An 18,534-nucleotide genomic window follows, 5' to 3' on the forward strand; every position below is an offset into this window, starting at 1 on the left:
CTCAAATAATACACAAGTTTTAACAGAAGAATAAATGAAAGTGCTTTTATAAAAATTATAAGCTTCACATTTCTGCCTTTAAACCCTCCAAAAATTGGCCTCATTCACTTCCATTGTAAGTGTCTCACTGCAACTGCAGGTGAGTGAAATGTATTTTTTGTGGTAATCAACATTTTGCCACAAATGCTGTCTGTTGAGCTTAACTTGTATTGAACCCGGAATATTTCTTTAACTAAAACTTAAAAGCTAAACTAAAACTAACAGTCCTTAAGTGAAAACTAATTAAACTAAACTAGTTTTATGAAACTAAACTAAATTGAAATGGACAAATTAAAAATAAAAGGGAACTATAAACAAAATTAAAAACTGTAATAACCCTACTAGTATAAAGTGCAGTAATTTTTGACTTGTTGAAGGTATTAAGGACATCCCCCCATCTGGCATTACCAGGCCCATTTGTGGAATCATGGGAACAATTCGTCTGGTGGCTGGTAGGTTCCACATTTCAGAAATTCGCAATAATTATCTTATGTCTTATATCAGTTGATCACCATGACGCATTGTCTTTCTCTTTTGTCAGGGATGTACCTCATAGTCATCACCAGGAAGAGGAAAGTGGGTGACCTGTTTGGCCACACTGTGTGGAAAGCGGTGGAGTTTGATGTGATTTCTTATAAGAAGACCATTTTGCACCTCACAGATGTTCAGGTAATCAAAGTCCCTAACCGCAACTTTCAATAAAATGCTGATGTTTGTGACACCTCTGCTAGAAAGTCAGCTACAAATGTCATTTGTTGTTTGATGACTTGCCCGGTGTGTCTTGAAATCTTGCCTTGAAAGGTTTCCTGCCTTGAACTTTTAGCCTTTTTTCCATTTACAGTTTACGCAGAAGGGCTGTCAGAACACCATTGAGGATGCACTCTCAGCTAGTGAAAATGAGGCGTACTCGTACAGTAAATATTTCATGTGAGCCCATGCTCGGCACACTCTGATATCTCATTACACTGGTGCATTATTTACCAAGGCTAGGACTTGAGCTGATATGCTTGCCTTGGATGCACTGGAGGCAAAACATTGGCAAGTACACAGAAGAATTGACTGCAGCTGGACCAACTGGACCAATCAAGTACTCTTCACTACTCCATGTTCAGTGTAAGGGCATGTGAAGTGGCCACTAGGGACTGCTGTGTGATTGCCTTACTAATGAGGCACTGACATGAAGAACCCACATGTTTACAAATCTGTTGTCCATCATAATTTTGAGAAGTGATGTGTGTCAACACATTCCTTGCATAGCCTATGCATGAACTGACGATGTGATGCTTTACAAAGTCTTTCAAAAATCTTTCGAATTTCATATCGCCTAATGAAATTTGTTTGATTTGACCCTACATTTCCAGAGTGACAAATTATGCTTGTTTAAAACGATGAACGCTCAAATGAGATGAAGATTCTAGTCATATCGGTCTCAGGCTGCATGCACACTAATCTGTTTTGTATTAAAATTCCACAGTAAATGCTCCATTTTCAGTGGAGTAAAACGACATTCTAGTGTGGCTGAGGGGCATAAATGTTGCGTAATGAATGTATTTTCAAACTTATAAGTGTGGACATGGCCTTAGACAGTTTGAAATGTTTTTCGTTACATAATTCATACTGGTTCACATACTATTTATAAAATTAGTAGGAAATATACAGTCTGCACTGCACTGTTTGCTGTAAGCAGTACACTAGTGTTCCAGTAGCCTAGGTTGTGTACTGAAGACAAAAATAAGCATGTTTCTGCTGTCCAGAGATTCTTCTTGGAGCCCGAATCCAATTAGGTTGATCCTGTTCCGCTCCATTCCCAGAGCCAGCTAGATTAGATCCTGTTATTTCGGAAGGGAACTGCAGTGGCTGTGAGCTTAGTTCTGCACTTGCATGTGTAGCAAATCCTTGCTTGTTTTCATTTAGATCAAATGGAGTCTCCAAAAGTGTTGTGTTATGCATTGTTGTGGATTAATCAATGCTTTAAACAATGTTTTTTTAATTTTTTTTTAAACATGTAAAATCAGTTTTATTTTCAGAGCCCTGTTCAGAGCTGTTGCCTAGGTGTTAGTTACAGACACATTGAGCCCTGATGCTCATGAAGGAGACCTAGTTTCGTTCACTTACTGTTGCTCTTACCTAGGGTTAAGTATAAAAGCCTAAGTATTAAATTGGACCCAAACTAAATCCAGAGATTTGATTTGGGCCCTACCAAACACCAAGGCCACTAGCAACCGTAGTAGCTTCCATTCAAAACACATAAGCGACATAGAAATGCCCTGGCAACTGGCAACCACCAAGAACACCCTAGCATTGTGCCAAGCTGAGCAGGATTTGCAAGAACAAGCACCTTTGTTATTATAATCATTATTATTCTAGCTTGTTTTTTTTATTTATTTTCTTCATAAAGCCTTAACATCTTGTCTACTCTGTATAATGCAATTCAATGTCTGATTCACTCTCACAGATGCAAGACAACAAGAAGTTTTTGGCCATGATCAATGGTGTGCTCAACACAGACGGCTTCTACTTCTGCACAGACTATGACCTGACGCACACCCAGCAGCGCTTGGCCAACACCAGCCCCGACTTCCAGGAGATGAGCCTGCTGGAGCGGGTGAGGAGAGGACAGACTAATGCGAAAGAGTGATAGGAATCAGGGCTTAATCATTAGGAGGGGTCAGTCAGAATGTTTACATGCACAAAGTTTGGTTTCAGTCAAACTACAACAATGGCTGTTCTCAGTGCGCATTCTTTTATGCTCTTACGTTCTCGTGGACACGTTCGACGTCATCCTCCACTGCCGAATTTCGATTCCAGTCCTCATGAAAGCAAGTACTGAGGATGCATAAAATTAGCCAGATGTGTTCCTCATGAGAGTTGTTATACTCTGTCAACGTTTGTTGTTTTTTGGGGCATCCTTTAAATAAAGAAATAAACACATGGAGGAAACAAGTGTTAACAGACTTTATTATTTTAACGTGTCACTAGTCCTGCGAAACCTCACTGGTGTGATGATATTAAGTGCCGTCACTGCTGTGTGATAATGCCAGTAGATCTTTCATTAGCTTTAAATGTGCTGTGATGGTTAATTGCGCAAGAGGAAGATCACAGCACATCTCGAAGCTTTTAATTGAAGTGTTCTGCGTCCTGCTGTTCTACCTAGTTCGTTCTTTCAAGGTAACTTGGCATGACTGGTCTTCATAAGAACGCAAGTCCATTCTCTTCGTTATTTGCATTGAAACAAGCTATAATTCGTCTTTATTAAATATAATGTGAACGCTTAAACGGTTTTGGCAAAATCAGACTAAAAGACCTAGATAACGTGATTGTAGCTCGGATTCAATCAGCATGTACACATGATAATTGGACCATAACTGCCAGATGCCAGCAGCCATATCACCTTGTAGCACTAGACTGGTTGCCCACTGAAGCTAAGCAGGGTTGAGACTTACATTTACATTTATTCATTTAGCAGACGCTTCTATCCAAAGCGACTTACAAAAGGGGAAAACATAAGCGAATATTCTTAAGGAGACAGTGGTACGAAAAGTGCCAACTACAAAGTTTCACTAGCATAAGAATAGTATTCAAAACAGATTAAAGTGCAATAAGTTTTTTCTCACTCAATCATTGGACGAATCGCCACAGTTAAAATGAAATTATTACCTCAGAATAATTGCCTGTTCTCAATGCTTCCCATCACTCCTACTGACAAATTGTTCAAAACATTAGATTCACTAACCATTCAATATTACTGGAAAAATAAAAAAACTAGAATTTCACTCTCTACATTACAAAAAGGGAAATCACAGCAATTTTCTTTACTACTTGGCAAATCAATTACAATATTTATTCAAATGGACCCGAAAGCACAACTTCAATAACCCATGGCTAGAACTAGAAAAACAATGTACACCCACGTCACTTGCAGATCTTCCCTTACCAGCGTTAATCAAGAAATTAAATTACTGTAAGAATATTACAATCTCCTCAACTCTCACAGCCTGGTGGAAAGTTAATAAAATCACTAAGTCATCACTAGCACCATGTAAATACACCCCAATCTGGCACAATCCGAGTTTCAAACTGTATAACACCCCTGTCTATTTTCCAGCATGGCAGCACTGCGGTATCACCCACCTCCACCACCTATTAGAAAACAACCAACTCATATAATTGAATACACTAACCCAGAGGTATGGGGTTGGGAAAGACCAGTTCCTCCACTACCAACAACTAAAATTCTTAATTAAATCCAAAATTAACATTATTAATAACACACTACAACCGGCAAACTTACATGATGAGATATCAAAATTCACAAATTCAAAAAAATGATCTCCAAACTTTACAAACTCATATTTAACATAGATACTTCCATAACACTCCCAACTACAAAATGGAAAAATGATGTAGCGGTTTCTCCCAACTTTGAGATCTGGACATAAATCTGAAATAATACTTTCTCAATGACCACCAACACAAATTTGCAACTCATACAATATAAAACTATCCACAGAACACCCAAGACAAATTGTTAAAAATGGGACTGGCCAATACAGGTATTTGTTCACAATGCACTTTAGGCCACTTGGACCTGCCAACCAGTTCACTCCCTCTGGACAGCTGTAACTAACAAACTCTCTCAGATCTCCATTGTCCCCATCACTATGTCTACTGGGTGATACTACACAAATTACTCTACCAAATAAATATAAGAACCAGCTACTCATTTCTCTAACTGTTGCTAAGAAAGTAATCTTTCAAAACTGGAAATCCAAGAATTCTTGTCACATCAATCTACTCACAGAATATATCTCAATAGAAAAAATAACCATTTACAAAACAAGCAATATATCAGTCTTATATCTGTCATCCAGCAGCTTGTTCTGTGCAGAGATTTGATTGAAAACTGCCTGAAAGGGATGTTTGCTATGAATGGGATGAGAGAGAATGGTCTGTAGTGTTCTATCTGTGTGGGGTTACGTTCAGGTTTTTTCAGCAGCTGGGTTACTCGAGCCTGCTTAAATGTTGTGGGACAAGTGCCTGTAAGTAAAGATGTGTTTATTATGTGTGTGAGTCCAGGTAGTATGGATGGAGAGATGGCCTGGAGAAGTTGAGAATGAATGGGGTCAAGGAAGAAGTGGTGGGGTGGTTGCAGGGAGTTTAGAGACCTCAGTGTCAGTCAGAGGAGAGAACATAGAGAAAGAAGAGTTGCATACAGGAGACAGGTGTTTGATAGGGTGTTGTGCTGTGAATGTATTGCTGATGGTTGTAGTCTTATTTGTAAAACATTTGGCGAAGATATCTGCTGTCAGAGGTGTGTCAGGTGGTGGAGGGGGAGGGCAGAGAAGTGTTTTCAATGTTCTAAACAAGCTGCACGTCTGTGGTGCTGTTGATCTTTGACTGGTAATAGGAGGTTTTTGCAGCTTTAACTTTATCTGAGAAAGTTGCAAGCAGAAGCTGATACTTACCTGATCTGCTGGATCTTTATATTTCCACCATCTCCTCTCAGCTGTCCTGAGGTCAGTCCGATGTTCACCAAGGACGTCAGACAGCCAGGGACTGGGTGGTGTAGTATGTGCTGGTCTAGAGGAGAGAGGACAGATGTTGTCTAGACAGGTTGTTAAAGTAGAGCTAAGTGTGTCTGTGGCAGTGTTTACATCAAGCTTGGAAAATACATTTATTGTGGGAAGAGAGGTAGAGACATCAGCGGAAAGGCGAGAAGGTGAAAGGGAACTGCGGTTAAGGCGAAAGGAAACCAAGGTGGAGTCTGTTTTAATGTAGATGGGAGAGTCATATTGAATTGAAGAAAGTAGTGATCAGAGGCATGTAAAGGTGTAACAAGTATATTTGAGGCGGTACAGTTACGTGTAAAAATGAGGTCCAGCTGATTGCCCGATCCGTGAGTTGCTGTGGTGTGTAGTCTTTTCAAGTCAAATGAGGCCAGAAGAGTATTCAGTTCAGTGGCCTGGGGCTTGTCTTGGTGTATGTTGAAATCGCCAAGAACCACTTGTTAGTACCTGGATGGGAAATCTCCTATGGAAAACTATGGTTGCTGGTGGAAGAGGTGTTATTGAGGCCAGCAGAAGTGCTCACCCTGCGGTCTGTGTGGGTCCTTATGCTCCAATATGTTGATGGGGAAACTATACTGTAAAAAAGCACCCACCGGTCTTTGGATGAGACTTTAAACTGAAGTGCTGACTCTCTGTGCTCATTAAAAATCCCATGGCACTTCTCATAAAAGAGTAGGGGTGTAACCCCATTGTCCTGGCCAAATTTGCCCATTGGCTTCTATCCATCATGGCCTCCTAATAATCCCCTATATTTACATTTACATTTTACATTTATTCATTTGGCAGACGCTTTTATCCAAAGCGACTTACAGTGCACTTATTACAGGGACAATCCCCCCGGAGCAACCTGGAGCCTTGCTCAAGGGCCCAGCAGTGGCATCTTGGTGGTGCTGGGGCTTGAACCCCTGACCTTCTGGTCAGTAACCCTGAGCCTCAACTACTGAGCCACCACTTCCCCCTATATACTGCGTATGAATTGGCTCCATCGCTCTACTATCTCCTCTCCACCAATAGCTGGTGTCTGGTGAGCGTACTGCCACACTACGGCCTCCGTCGCATAATCCGGGTGGATGCTGCACACTGGTGGTGAGGAGAGCCCCTGTTTAATACGTAAAGCACTTTGAGTGTTTTGTCAAAAAAGCGCTATATAAGTGTTCCATTAAACTGACCCCCCTCCGTTTTGCATGTGCTCCGAAAGACAGAGGTTAAGCGCTATGTGTTTTTACCCTGTCGTAATTGTCATCCTTTCTTCAACTGTTCAATAATGCATTGTGCCATGTATATTTGGACAGACAGATGAAGACCAACCAATGAACATTAACCAAGGTTTTACGACAGTATCCATAGATTAACCATGGTGTTTGTAGTAAACAATAGGAACCACAAAATTAACCATGGTTACTCCAGCATTACTATAGTAAAACCATTCTTTTATTAGTAAAACGATTTTTTGTAAGGGTAAAAAAAATTAGGGTGACAACATTATATTGAACATAAATGTATACTTCTTGTACACTAATAAAACTATAGAAAATGTTTTTGTTTGGCATCAAATGCCATTATTTTCCAGCAAAAGTTATTTTTTGAATTTATAGCTATTGTTACATTCATTTTGAGCTATAATTGCAAATTACAGTTAGAAGCCCAGTATTTTATGTAACAATAGCTTAACATTTAATAAAAAATAGAAAACATTTAGTGCATAAAATATATGGATAAAAATAAAATGCACAAGCAGAAAAAATAATCCTTATTGTTGAGCCCTGATAATAGAAGAGTGCCAGAGCTGTTTGATATATCCGTGGCAGATGAGAGAGAAATGGAGAACACAGCAGGGTGCAGATTTTCGTCACCCGTCACATACAGAAGGCTGATCCTCTCATTTTAAACAGTATCCCTCATTTATATTAAAGGGATGTCACTGGAGATGTAAGCTAGAATTGGAAGGCTCGTGTTTTACAAGTGCACTTGCTGACATACTGATACAGGCAGATGCTGTTTTCCCCTCACATCATGTTGTGATATTGTCAGAGCCAGAGTTTTTGCTCTACTTTTGTGTTAGAGTGTTGGCACAGTTTATGATACTGTGGTGGATTTATGATTTATGCACACAAGTCTTCATCTTACTCTCCGTATTTATCAGATAACCACTAACTGTGTCCCTTTGTCTATATTGAAGTTAATTTATGTTCAAACTCACATTGTTGAAGATCACTCATTTTAGGTCAAGGGTTGGATTGGACAAAATGTATGTTTTTGTTGTTTTTTCTTTTTCAATTTTGCCCAGAATTAACCTTATGCTGCTTTATAATATTGTGGTCAAACAAAATGGAGGACATTTTGTTTGACCATATGTAAATGTAAATGTAGATTACATTTACATATGAAATGGGTAATTAATGAATATTAATCAAAGAGTAATATTGACAGGAAAAAGAGAAAACTGTTGTTAAAAAGTAACAAAATCCATGCAACATGATGCAGTACGATTTTTAAGTTCTTCAACAACTGTTCTCAGTAACATTGCTTTGCTTAGTGAATTTAAATTTGTTTACTAAATGCAACAATTCTTGTTAAGAGAAATACAAATTTCTTGTTCAGCCAAATATCGATTCACAATGCGAGAACTTTCGGTAACATTTTATGATAACTACATGGTATAAAGTATTTGTAAATCATTCGCTTATACTCAATTGATCATTTATAAACTATTGTTCCAACATTAATAAGCTACATGCAAATAGTTTATTTGTATTCACTGTAGCAGAAAATTATTTATGATTGTTTAATAAGTTCATTTTATAGGCAGTTTGGTCATGTTTTGTAACATGAACAAGGCATTCATAATTCATAGTAAATAAATAAATTCTGTAATTAATTGGATTTACATTTAAACAATGTATTTGTTACTGTTTTATTAACACTTACTATTAAAGCAATTATTACTTAATATATAGGTCATAATTTCATTACACTGCTCTCACACTAGCCCTGGGCCAGCTGACCATATACTGCTGAACCATATTAATAAATGTTTAAATAGTCATATGTAGTTCTCAATTTAGATTAGGTCATGCAAAATGCTTAGCTACCCATTAGTAATTGCTTTATTATGACCTTTATTAAGCATTAATTGATCCTAAAACATTAATATACACAGAATATAAATAATATTCATATTAATATAAATGAAGCAGAAATGTGTATCTACACATTTAATATCTTTATTAACTATGAATTTATGCTTTCTTAATGTTCTCCTAAACACTTCTTTACCACTGGTTTGCATCAACTAAAATACATCAGTTATGCATGATTAACAAGTTGTTTACTAAGGATAAATAAACATGATTAAACTTCCTATATATGAATTATTAAACAATAATAAATATTTTGCTAAAGTGAATAGAAACAAATAACACAATATTTATATGTAGCTTACTAATGTATTAATAATGTAGGAACAACAATTTATAAATGATCAATTAACCATAAACTAATGATTTACAAATGTTTATCATACTTTAATTTAGTCACAATTGCATTCTTATATCTGGGTTAAAAATTTTTTACATGAAGTTAACCGCAATCTTGGCCTCTGAAGTGAGATGTGTATTGCAAGGCAGTACATATAATACATATGTTTGACAGTCACACAATAGACCTTAACCCTTAACACTCAAACCTCAATAACGGTGACATTCAACAAACCTTATTGAGTTAAAAGCTTTTTTAAATTTATTTTTTATCCCCATTTCACCCAATTTGGAATGCCCAACTCCCACTACTTAGTAGGCCCTCGTAGGGCTGTAGCGGTTAAGAAATTTCCCTTGCGGTTATTATGGGTGGCTCAATAGCACGATATGCGGTATTACCGCCGTTTTTTTTTTTTATTTGTTTTTTTTTACAAACCTAATTTATCCTGATTTTACTGCATACAAAGCTCTATTGTTGAGTTATGTAGTATATATTGTTACTTTGTAACTGACAGAGAGACACGTTTTAAAAAAATTTTGTTTATTGTTAAATGCCAAACAGCAACAAGAACATGCCTTTTCCAATTAAAAAAATGAAAGAAATCAAAGAGTTCTAAAGTATCACATGAAAACAAGTAGCCTAATAAGAAAATGCCTTTTTAGAAAGAATTCTAAAAGTAGGCTAAGTGAAAATACAGAGAATAAACTTAAGCCTTAACAAATGCAATTTAGACCTGGGTTATCATGTCCTTGTTTCGCGCTAGGAAAACCAACATATTAACCTTATGTGGTTTCAGGGAGGATCGCATGGGGCACATATTCCCCGCGGCACTGAAAACCCTTTCCGACGGTGTGCTCGTTGCACAAATACACATGTATTTGCACGCGACTTTGGACAGCATCAGAAATCTAGACTGATTATCGCGCCACCAGGACAGTGGATTCGCGTTGGTGTCGATGCACTCCTCATGCAGATAGCGCGTGAGCTCGTTATCTGCTCGCGCTCTCTTGGGTATGGGCGCTGACGCGGAGGTTGTCCGTGACTTCAGCAGCTCTCCAAGAGTCTTTTTCTTTACTGCAGGTGGCACTACTGCTTGCTCTTCGTCTCCAAACTCTGATGCACGGGCAGCGGTCTCTTCGTCCTCCACTCCCACCATCTCTTCGATGAGTGCAGATTTTGTCTCCGTGTCATTGATATGATCGCCCATATATCGAGGATCTAAACAACACGCCTTTGTCAAAAGTTTTTCTAAGGCAGCTGGTTCATACTTCCCATGTAGAACACCACACATTTTGTGCTTTATGTCCGATGTTAAGGTGGTATCCTCGGATGATGGTTTAAGCCTACCCGTTCGGTTAGCGAGATGACACCTCAAATTAGATGTATTGCCGCGTGTCACAGGAACCTTTTTGCCGCAAATTTTGCATATCGGTTCATCTAAATTCGCTGGCTCGCCCTTTTCATTGGGTTGAAAGCCGAAATGTTCCCAAACTGGCGACGTGACATTAGGTTTTGGGACGAGAGCGACTGCCATCGTTTTAGTAGGCCTATTCAAAATAAACGAAACACCAGATAGAGCTACAATGGTTCGTGGGAAAATGTCATAACGCTCTTGCATAATTATTAATTTACTTAACATTAAATGCACAGTGACAAATTGTAAAACAAAAAGACCACAGCCTTATGGAAGAAAGAAAAAAAAATTGAACACTGCGATTTCTGCGGTTGCTTTCCTTCCTCTGCGGTTGGCTGGTCAATAGCGCGGTATTACAATATTGCGGTTATCGCGACAGCCCTTGGCCCTCGTGGTGGTGCTCACCTCAATCCGGGTGGCAGAGGACAAGTCTCCGTTACCTCCACTTCTGAGACCGTCAAGCTGCGCATTTTATCATGTGGCTCGTTGTGCGTGACACCGCGGAGACTTGCAGCATGTGGAGGCTCATGCTAATCTCCACGCACCACTTACCACATGCCCAGTTGAGCACGAGAACCCCTAATTGCATTCACGAGGAGGTTACCCCATGTGACTCTACCCTCCCTAGCAACCGGCCCAATTTGGTTGCTTAGGAGACCTGGCTGGAGTCACTCAGGCATCGAGCTCACGACTCCAGGGGTGGTAGTCAGCGTCAATACTCGCTGAGCTACCCAGGCCCCCAAAAGATGAGCTCTTAACATCACACAATAATTTATAAACAGTGGCAACAAAAAGCAACTATAATACCATAAATAAAGTCAGCAAAAAAATAAGCCAATAAGCCTAACCGCATAATTTATTCAAGTTGCGATGCATGCTGGGAACTCAATGAATTACTCAAAATGAAATTGTTCATTCTGGCAACTCTGTTAGGCTAGTTGGGACAACATTTGTTGGAAAATATTGTTGGTCCAACATGTATTTTTGTGTAGATGCAAAGTTATACTCATTTTGAAGTATATGTGACTCAAAAACAGTAAACAGTTTAAAACTTAAAGGAATGTTCCGTGTTCAGTGCAAGTTAAGCTCAATCGACTGCATTTGTGGTAAACATTTTAGTGTAACTAGTTTCACAGTATGGGCGAGGAGGAGGTGGGAACCGGCTGAACAGCAACCTAAACTTTAATGACATAACTCAAACATAACATAAAAGGGCATTCCAGCAAACAAAACAAAGACACACATACACAACACATGCATCTCACTCTCTCTCCTGAACTAGTGTCCCGGCCCCTCCTTATCTCTCTTCCACTTATTAGACAACTCAGTGCTAGGCATGCATCATCACGGCCCAGCCACACCCTCCTCCTTGTCACACGGAGTACAACAAAAAATAATTTTAACTCGTTCCTCTTTAAAACAAAAAAAAACTAATTCTTGGAGGGTTTAAAGGCAGAAATGTGACTCGTATAATTTTATAAAAGCACTTTCATTTATTCTTTTGTTAAAACTTGTGTATTATTTGAGCTGTAAAGTTATTTAAATTGTAATTTTTACAGTTATTTTAGGGTTTTAGGGTTTGTTGACATTACATCGTCATGGCAACGAAGTTGTGAAATTGGTTATTAATTTACACAGAAAATGTTAGTAAGTGATTTTATTGCACTAAAGTAAGGTTTACACGCATAGTGCTTATGTCTTGTGGCTATACTTTTAAAACGGTGAGTAGTTTAACATTCAAATATTGGCCCCATTCACTTCCATTTTAAGTACCTCACTAACCTGATTTATTTTATTTTTGATTTAATTTTATTTAAGAAAGGGAAGTACGAGCCAAAATACATTTTTGTGGTAATCAGTATTATGCCACAAATTCTGCCGATTGAGCTTAACTTGTATTGAACCTGGAACAATATTTTCATTTTGTATTCATTAATCTTTTTCATTGATTTGTTCTTGGACAGTTCTGTGATCACTTTCAAAGATGTGATCTTTGGGGTGCATTTTGAACTTTAGGGTGTGCAAGTGGTTGTCTCTTGATTGGGGGTTGCAGAAGAATTTTGTGGGGGCACAAGGAAAATCTAGGGGGGCAATGCCCCACCTAGCCCCCCATTAGGCCCTGCCATGGTTTCTACTCATTGCAACACAATCATTGTAACAAATTCTATCTGTCCTGCTGTAGCTAAAAGTACATTATTATTAAAATATCATATCAATTTTAGAAACAAATAGTTTTACAGTACTTATTTTCCCTCATCATCCCATGGGATGCATTTGACTACATGTGTCATGTCTTTGACTTGTTTAGACTGAAAGATTGTCTTTCTCTCTTTTTTATGTCTCTCCTTTCAGGCAGACCAGAGGTTCATGTGGAATGGAAACCTTTTAAGGGAAGTCATCGCACAGCCAGAGGTATATAAACATAGCACAACAGCAGAAAACATTCATCATCACTGCAGATGATGTAATTGATGAGACAAAATTATACATTGTAATTCACATGTTCTCCTTTTCAGCTCCACAAGTTTGCTTTTCCTGTCATCCATGGATGTATCCTCTCAGCTAATGTCAATGGAAGATTTGACCAGTGTTATTCATGCATATTAAATAGAGATATGCATGCTTTGCCCTTTTTGTTTTGCCTTGGCAGAAAGCCATTAAGCTTGTTTCTTTGGATTCTTATGTGATTGTTGAGTACATGAATGTTGTCTTGTTTACTGTCCTACAGAAGGAAAACTGTAACTCCAAGCTTTCAAATGTGGATTATAAAATAGTCTCACTCACTGTTTCCTCTGAATCTGAGCATAGTTGAGCCAAGGGACCAGATTTCAGTCATAACTCAATTTGGACTAACTGTGTAGTTACTATGTTTTGTTGTTTAATAGTAAATAGTGCCCAAAATAATCTGAAAATCTAGGGTTAAGTGAACTGTGCATAGGTATTTCATCATTCACTCACCCTTATTGTTCCTTACGTCCTAAACCTGCATAATTGTCTTTCTTCTGTGGAACACAAAAGATTATGTTTAGCAGAATGTCCATGCTGCTCTTTTCCATACAACGAAAAAGAATAGTTACAGGGGTTGTCAATCTCCAAAAACAAAAAACAAAAAAGAACTGTACAAGTGATCCATATCAATTGTGGACTATATATCAAGTCTTCCATAGCCATACGGTTGCTTATGTCAGGAATGGATCCAAATGTAAGTCTTTATTCACAGAAAACCTTCCCCTCAGGCTGCCCCAAGGGGACTATCTCTCTCTAATAAATAAAACCCATGAGCAAAATGAGAAATTATAAGTGTTTGGTAAAATAGTGTAGAAGTATTGTTTAGTCTTAACTCATTGGATCAGTTATTGTGATGAAGCCGTGCTGCATTAATGGGAAAGTGTTTGAATGGATCCTCCTCTCTAGACGGAGCTGCTTCAGAGCCGGGGTGCGCTATTATGTCAGAGGTGAGATATACTGTATACAGTACAAACATGTGTGAATCCACGCATTTGTCTTTGATGCAGTATTCATCATTATTTCCCCCTGCGTCCCAGGCATTGACTCGGAGGGGCATGCTGCTAACTTCGTTGAGACAGAACAGATAGTCCTGTACAATAATGCAAGGGCCTCCTTTGTGCAGGTTGGTGAACACTGGTTATTTGGTCTCCCAAAATTCAGCGGTTTAATTTGGGCTAGTTTACTCTCCTCTTTAACAGACGCGAGGCTCCATGCCCTTTTACTGGTCTCAAAGACCCAACCTGAGGTACAAGCCCAAACCACAGATAAGCTCTGAAACCAATCATGTAAGTCCACTTGAGGTGTGCTGTAGCAATAAGGTTTCATAATATTCTCATGTTTCTCCATTTATAAATCTGAGTACAGAGAAGAATCTACAGAACTTGATATTTTATCTCTTACGCTTGCAGATGGACGGATTCAAGAGGCATTTTGAGTCGCAGGTTCTCATTTATGGAAAGCAAGTGATTCTAAACTTGGTGAAGAAACTTTTTTTTTCCACTTATGGGGAAATATCTTCTAAATGTTTGCTTGTTGTTGGTCAAGAATCAGTTTGCTCAAGATAATTGCTTTATCTGCAGGTCAATCAGAAAGGGTCTGAATTGCCACTTGAACAGGCCTTTGCCAAAATGGTCAACGGCATGGAAAATGGATTAATCAAGTACTTGAACAATATTCTTATACATACATTATTTGTGGCAATCATCAGTCTTATTGTTGTTCATACTTAAGGGGTAGGGATTTGAAAAACCCTCTTAACACCTATGTATTAAACATCCGCAAATTTTGATGCTTGTCTTTGCTTAAAATAGGTGTGTTGCGATTTTTTTTAGGTATATATATATATATATATATATATATATAATAATGTTGGTATTGGCAATTTTGGCTTTTGCTACTCATACTCTTGCATCTCTTTTGAGGTACATAGCCTTTGACTTCCACAAAGAATGCAGTAAGATGAGATGGCATCGCCTACAGATTCTGGTCGACGCAGTTTCTGACACACAAGACGAGTTTGGGTATGAATGTTCACCTTTTGTAGGAAACACTCTACTGTATTTAATGTCACAAAGTCAACATTTCTGTGTAGAGCAGATGGAAAGTGTGATATGATGCCTGCTCTTGTCACTGGTCTGCTTTGATCTGATTTGTGAATGCTGACTCTGCAGGTATTTCATGCTGAGCTCAGATGGGACGGTGTCATCTGAGCAGTCTGGAACATTCCGCAGTAACTGTATGGACTGCCTGGACCGCACCAACGTCATTCAGAGTCTGCTGGCCAGACACTCACTACAGATCCAGCTACAGGTGAGACCACCTCACAAGAGTCTAGTGACTCCATGACAGCAGAAAGTAAAAAAAAAAGAAAGAAGGAAAGAACTGCACACCATTTCAGATATGTTGATTGGACACGACTGTTGATTTTCTTGACATTTCTCTTTCAGTGAAGAAAAACAAGTCACTTGACTCTTGAAACTTTGACATGGATTCATATTCTCACCTTGAACTGTATGTGGTTTCAGAGGATGGGTGTCCTCCATGTGGGACAGAAGATTGAGGAACAGGCTGACTTTGAGAAGATTTATAAGAATGGTGTGTAAAAATCAGTCCAGAATGCTAGTGATTTCAGACTTCCCCCAAAACACTATTAATTCTCCTGTCCTTGATAATAGTGCCAAAAACATACTTTATGTATGCAAATGTTTAGGCAAATATGTTGCAAGCTTGACACATTCTACACTCTTTATGTGCACTGTTGCGATTACTGTGGGGGTTACAAACCTCTGTACTCGAGGGGTGTGCGTGTGTGCAAGGCGTGCGTGTGCAGGTAAGGCAGGTGTAGGTGCAAGGCATGTGTGCGTGCAGGTGTGTGAGAGTGTGAGTGATAGAAAAATTGCAAATTTGTTCTGTAATTTTGATTAATCAAAATTACATTTTGGTACAGGATACATTACAACAAACATTACAAATCTTCATAAATATATTTACTTTATACATTAGCTTGCCCGAATCTCTTGTCCAGTGGTGGGTGAAGTCTTCATTCTCTGTACAATAAATCCGCTCCCATGTTTCTGAACATGCTTTGCACGCAATGAATAAATGTGCACTGTTCACACAGTCAGTTTCTGTGTTAGGATGTGCAGTCGAGTCAAGAATGTACCTACTGAAAATGTATTTATGGCAGTGTTACCCACAGAAAGTGGGAGAAAACATTGGTGAAGTTTTGCCATTGTACAAAAGTATCAGTGCCTGGGTTTATTCCTAGCAAGCTGCAGTTGCCCTAACCACGCCCCCCCCCCAACCTAATGGAGGCCTGCAAGGCTGAGTAGCCTGCCAGGAACAACTTGGGACACCTTTCTCCTATCGTGTTAAGTTTCAGGAGGAAAAAAAAAACAGTTACTGCATTAATTGCATTAACATTTAACACGTAAAATTTCCCAGCCCATATATATATATACACAGTATCACACAAAAGTGAGTACACCCCTCACATTTTTGTAAATATTTGATTATATCTTTTCATGTGCCAACACTGAAGAAATTACACTTTGCTACAATGTAAAGTAGTGAGTGTACAGCTTGTATAACAGTGTAAATTTGCTGTCCCCTCAAAATAACTCAAAACACAGCCATTAATGTCTAAACCGCTGGCAACAAAAGTGAGTACACCCCTAAGTGAAAATGTCCAAATTGGGCCCAAAGTGTCAATATTTTGTGTGGCCACCATTATTTTCCAGCACTGCTTTAACCCTCTTGGGCATGGAGTTCACCAAAGCTTCACAGGTTGCCACTGGAGTCCTCTTCCACTCCATGACGACATCACAGAGCTGGGGTATGTTAGAGAACTTGTGCTCCTCCACCTTTAATTTGAGGATGCCCCACAGATGCTCAATAGGGTTTAGGTCTGGAGACACGCTTGGCCAGTCCATCACCTTCACCCTCAGCTTCTTTAGCAAGGCAGTGGTCCTCTTGGAGGTATTTGGGGGTCGTTATCATGCTGGAATACTGCCCTGCGGCCCAGTCTCTGAAGGGAGGGGATCGTGCTCTGCTTCAGTATGTCACAGTACATGTTGGCATTCATGGTTCCCTCAATGAACTGTAGCTCCCCAGTGCCTGCAGCACTCATGCAGCCCCAGACTATGACACTCCCACCACTATGCTTGACTGTAGGCAAGACACACTTGTCTTTGTACTCCTCACCTGGTTGCTGCCACACACTGACATATTTATAAAGCAAAAACTTGTGAAATCGTTCTTGCGTAGAGTTGATTACACAGTTAAAAACAACTGTTGTTTAAAAACTTTTTTTTTTGTTTGTTTCTCTCAGCATGGGCAGACAACGCCAATGCCTGTGCTAAACAGTATGCTGGAACTGGAGCCCTGAAAACTGACTTCACCAGGTACTGATCTCAAAATCTCTTCAGAATATGTGCAGTTGTGTAAGTGTAACTTTATAACCTTAACTTTTGACCTCAGAACAGGGCAGAGAACACACTGGGGCTTGATAATGGACGGCTGGAATTCAATGATCCGTTACTACAAGAACAATTTCTCAGATGGCTTCAGACAAGTGCGTATGAATCCACTGTCTTTATTTCTCTCAATCAGACTCTGTTTGCTGTAGTGTATCTTAAGTAGTTGACTTTGTCCCCAGGACTCCATTGATCTCTTCCTTGGAAACTACACAGTGGATGAAACTGATGGGCTCACACCTCTTCACGTGCAGAAGGACTGGAAGTTTCTATTGGTCAGTGCTTTTCCCACACTGCTTAGTGGGATAATTCACCCATAAATGCCAATTCTGTCATTTACTCAGCCTCGTGATCTTCCAAACCTGTATGAAGCATTAACAGAATTGTCATTTTTGGGTGAGCGATTGCTTTAAAAAGTGTTTAATTCTAGTAAGAGAGAATAAAGAGGGGGTGTTAACATGATGAATAAAGCCATGCAGCCTTGACAATATAATTAATCACCTACAACTACTGGTCATTCATTTCGTACTGTATATTATACTCCTGTATTTCTCCTCCTGCAGCTTCCTGTTGTTATGGTGGTGGCTTTTTCCATGTGCATCATCTGTCTTCTAATGGCTGGTAAGCTCTGATAACAGTATGCAATGGTAAATGTAGTAATAAGCCATGAGAGGCTGTGTCTCACTGTCAGAAATGTACTTTTCCATTAAGGCGCAATATTTGTCCCATGAAGTTTATCTTAATGAGGTCATGTTTTTCCCATATTAAAATATACTGTCATACTTTTATGTAATATAAAATGGAATCAATTCATTAAAATTCTCAATATGACTAATTAGGCTGTTACCTGAAATGTTCATGTGATAATGTGTATAAAAAGTAGGGATGGGAATTTCAAGGAATTTTGTTAATCTGAAGAAAGATTACATTACCTTAAAGATTACATTAACAATTCTTTTAATACTTTTGAGGAATAAATTCTATATAATAAGAAATGTTATTTAATTTTTTTTAAATAAAATACTTCTGATTAAATAACTAACAAAATTCAAAG

At 38.8% G+C, this 18,534-nt stretch overlaps 1 protein-coding gene across 1 annotated transcript in view; it reads left to right on the forward strand.

Annotated features, from left to right (window-relative positions):
- Positions 1-18,534, forward strand: part of sacm1la (SAC1 like phosphatidylinositide phosphatase a) — a 37,864-nt gene that overhangs the window by 16,408 nt on the left and 2,922 nt on the right. Inside the window, exons 3-19 of the mRNA XM_052136724.1 lie at positions 417-491; positions 581-708; positions 2,495-2,644; positions 12,850-12,909; positions 13,014-13,047; positions 13,851-13,952; positions 14,043-14,128; positions 14,205-14,291; positions 14,415-14,483; positions 14,586-14,665; positions 14,928-15,026; positions 15,177-15,315; positions 15,531-15,600; positions 17,336-17,408; positions 17,485-17,578; positions 17,663-17,755; positions 18,044-18,101. Coding sequence (XP_051992684.1) covers positions 417-491; positions 581-708; positions 2,495-2,644; positions 12,850-12,909; positions 13,014-13,047; positions 13,851-13,952; positions 14,043-14,128; positions 14,205-14,291; positions 14,415-14,483; positions 14,586-14,665; positions 14,928-15,026; positions 15,177-15,315; positions 15,531-15,600; positions 17,336-17,408; positions 17,485-17,578; positions 17,663-17,755; positions 18,044-18,101 — 1,497 coding nt within the window. The remainder of the gene's footprint in view (positions 1-416; positions 492-580; positions 709-2,494; positions 2,645-12,849; positions 12,910-13,013; positions 13,048-13,850; positions 13,953-14,042; positions 14,129-14,204; positions 14,292-14,414; positions 14,484-14,585; positions 14,666-14,927; positions 15,027-15,176; positions 15,316-15,530; positions 15,601-17,335; positions 17,409-17,484; positions 17,579-17,662; positions 17,756-18,043; positions 18,102-18,534) is intronic.

Source organism: Xyrauchen texanus, chromosome 10, assembly GCF_025860055.1.
Source record: "Xyrauchen texanus isolate HMW12.3.18 chromosome 10, RBS_HiC_50CHRs, whole genome shotgun sequence".
NCBI lineage: Eukaryota > Metazoa > Chordata > Actinopteri > Cypriniformes > Catostomidae > Xyrauchen > Xyrauchen texanus.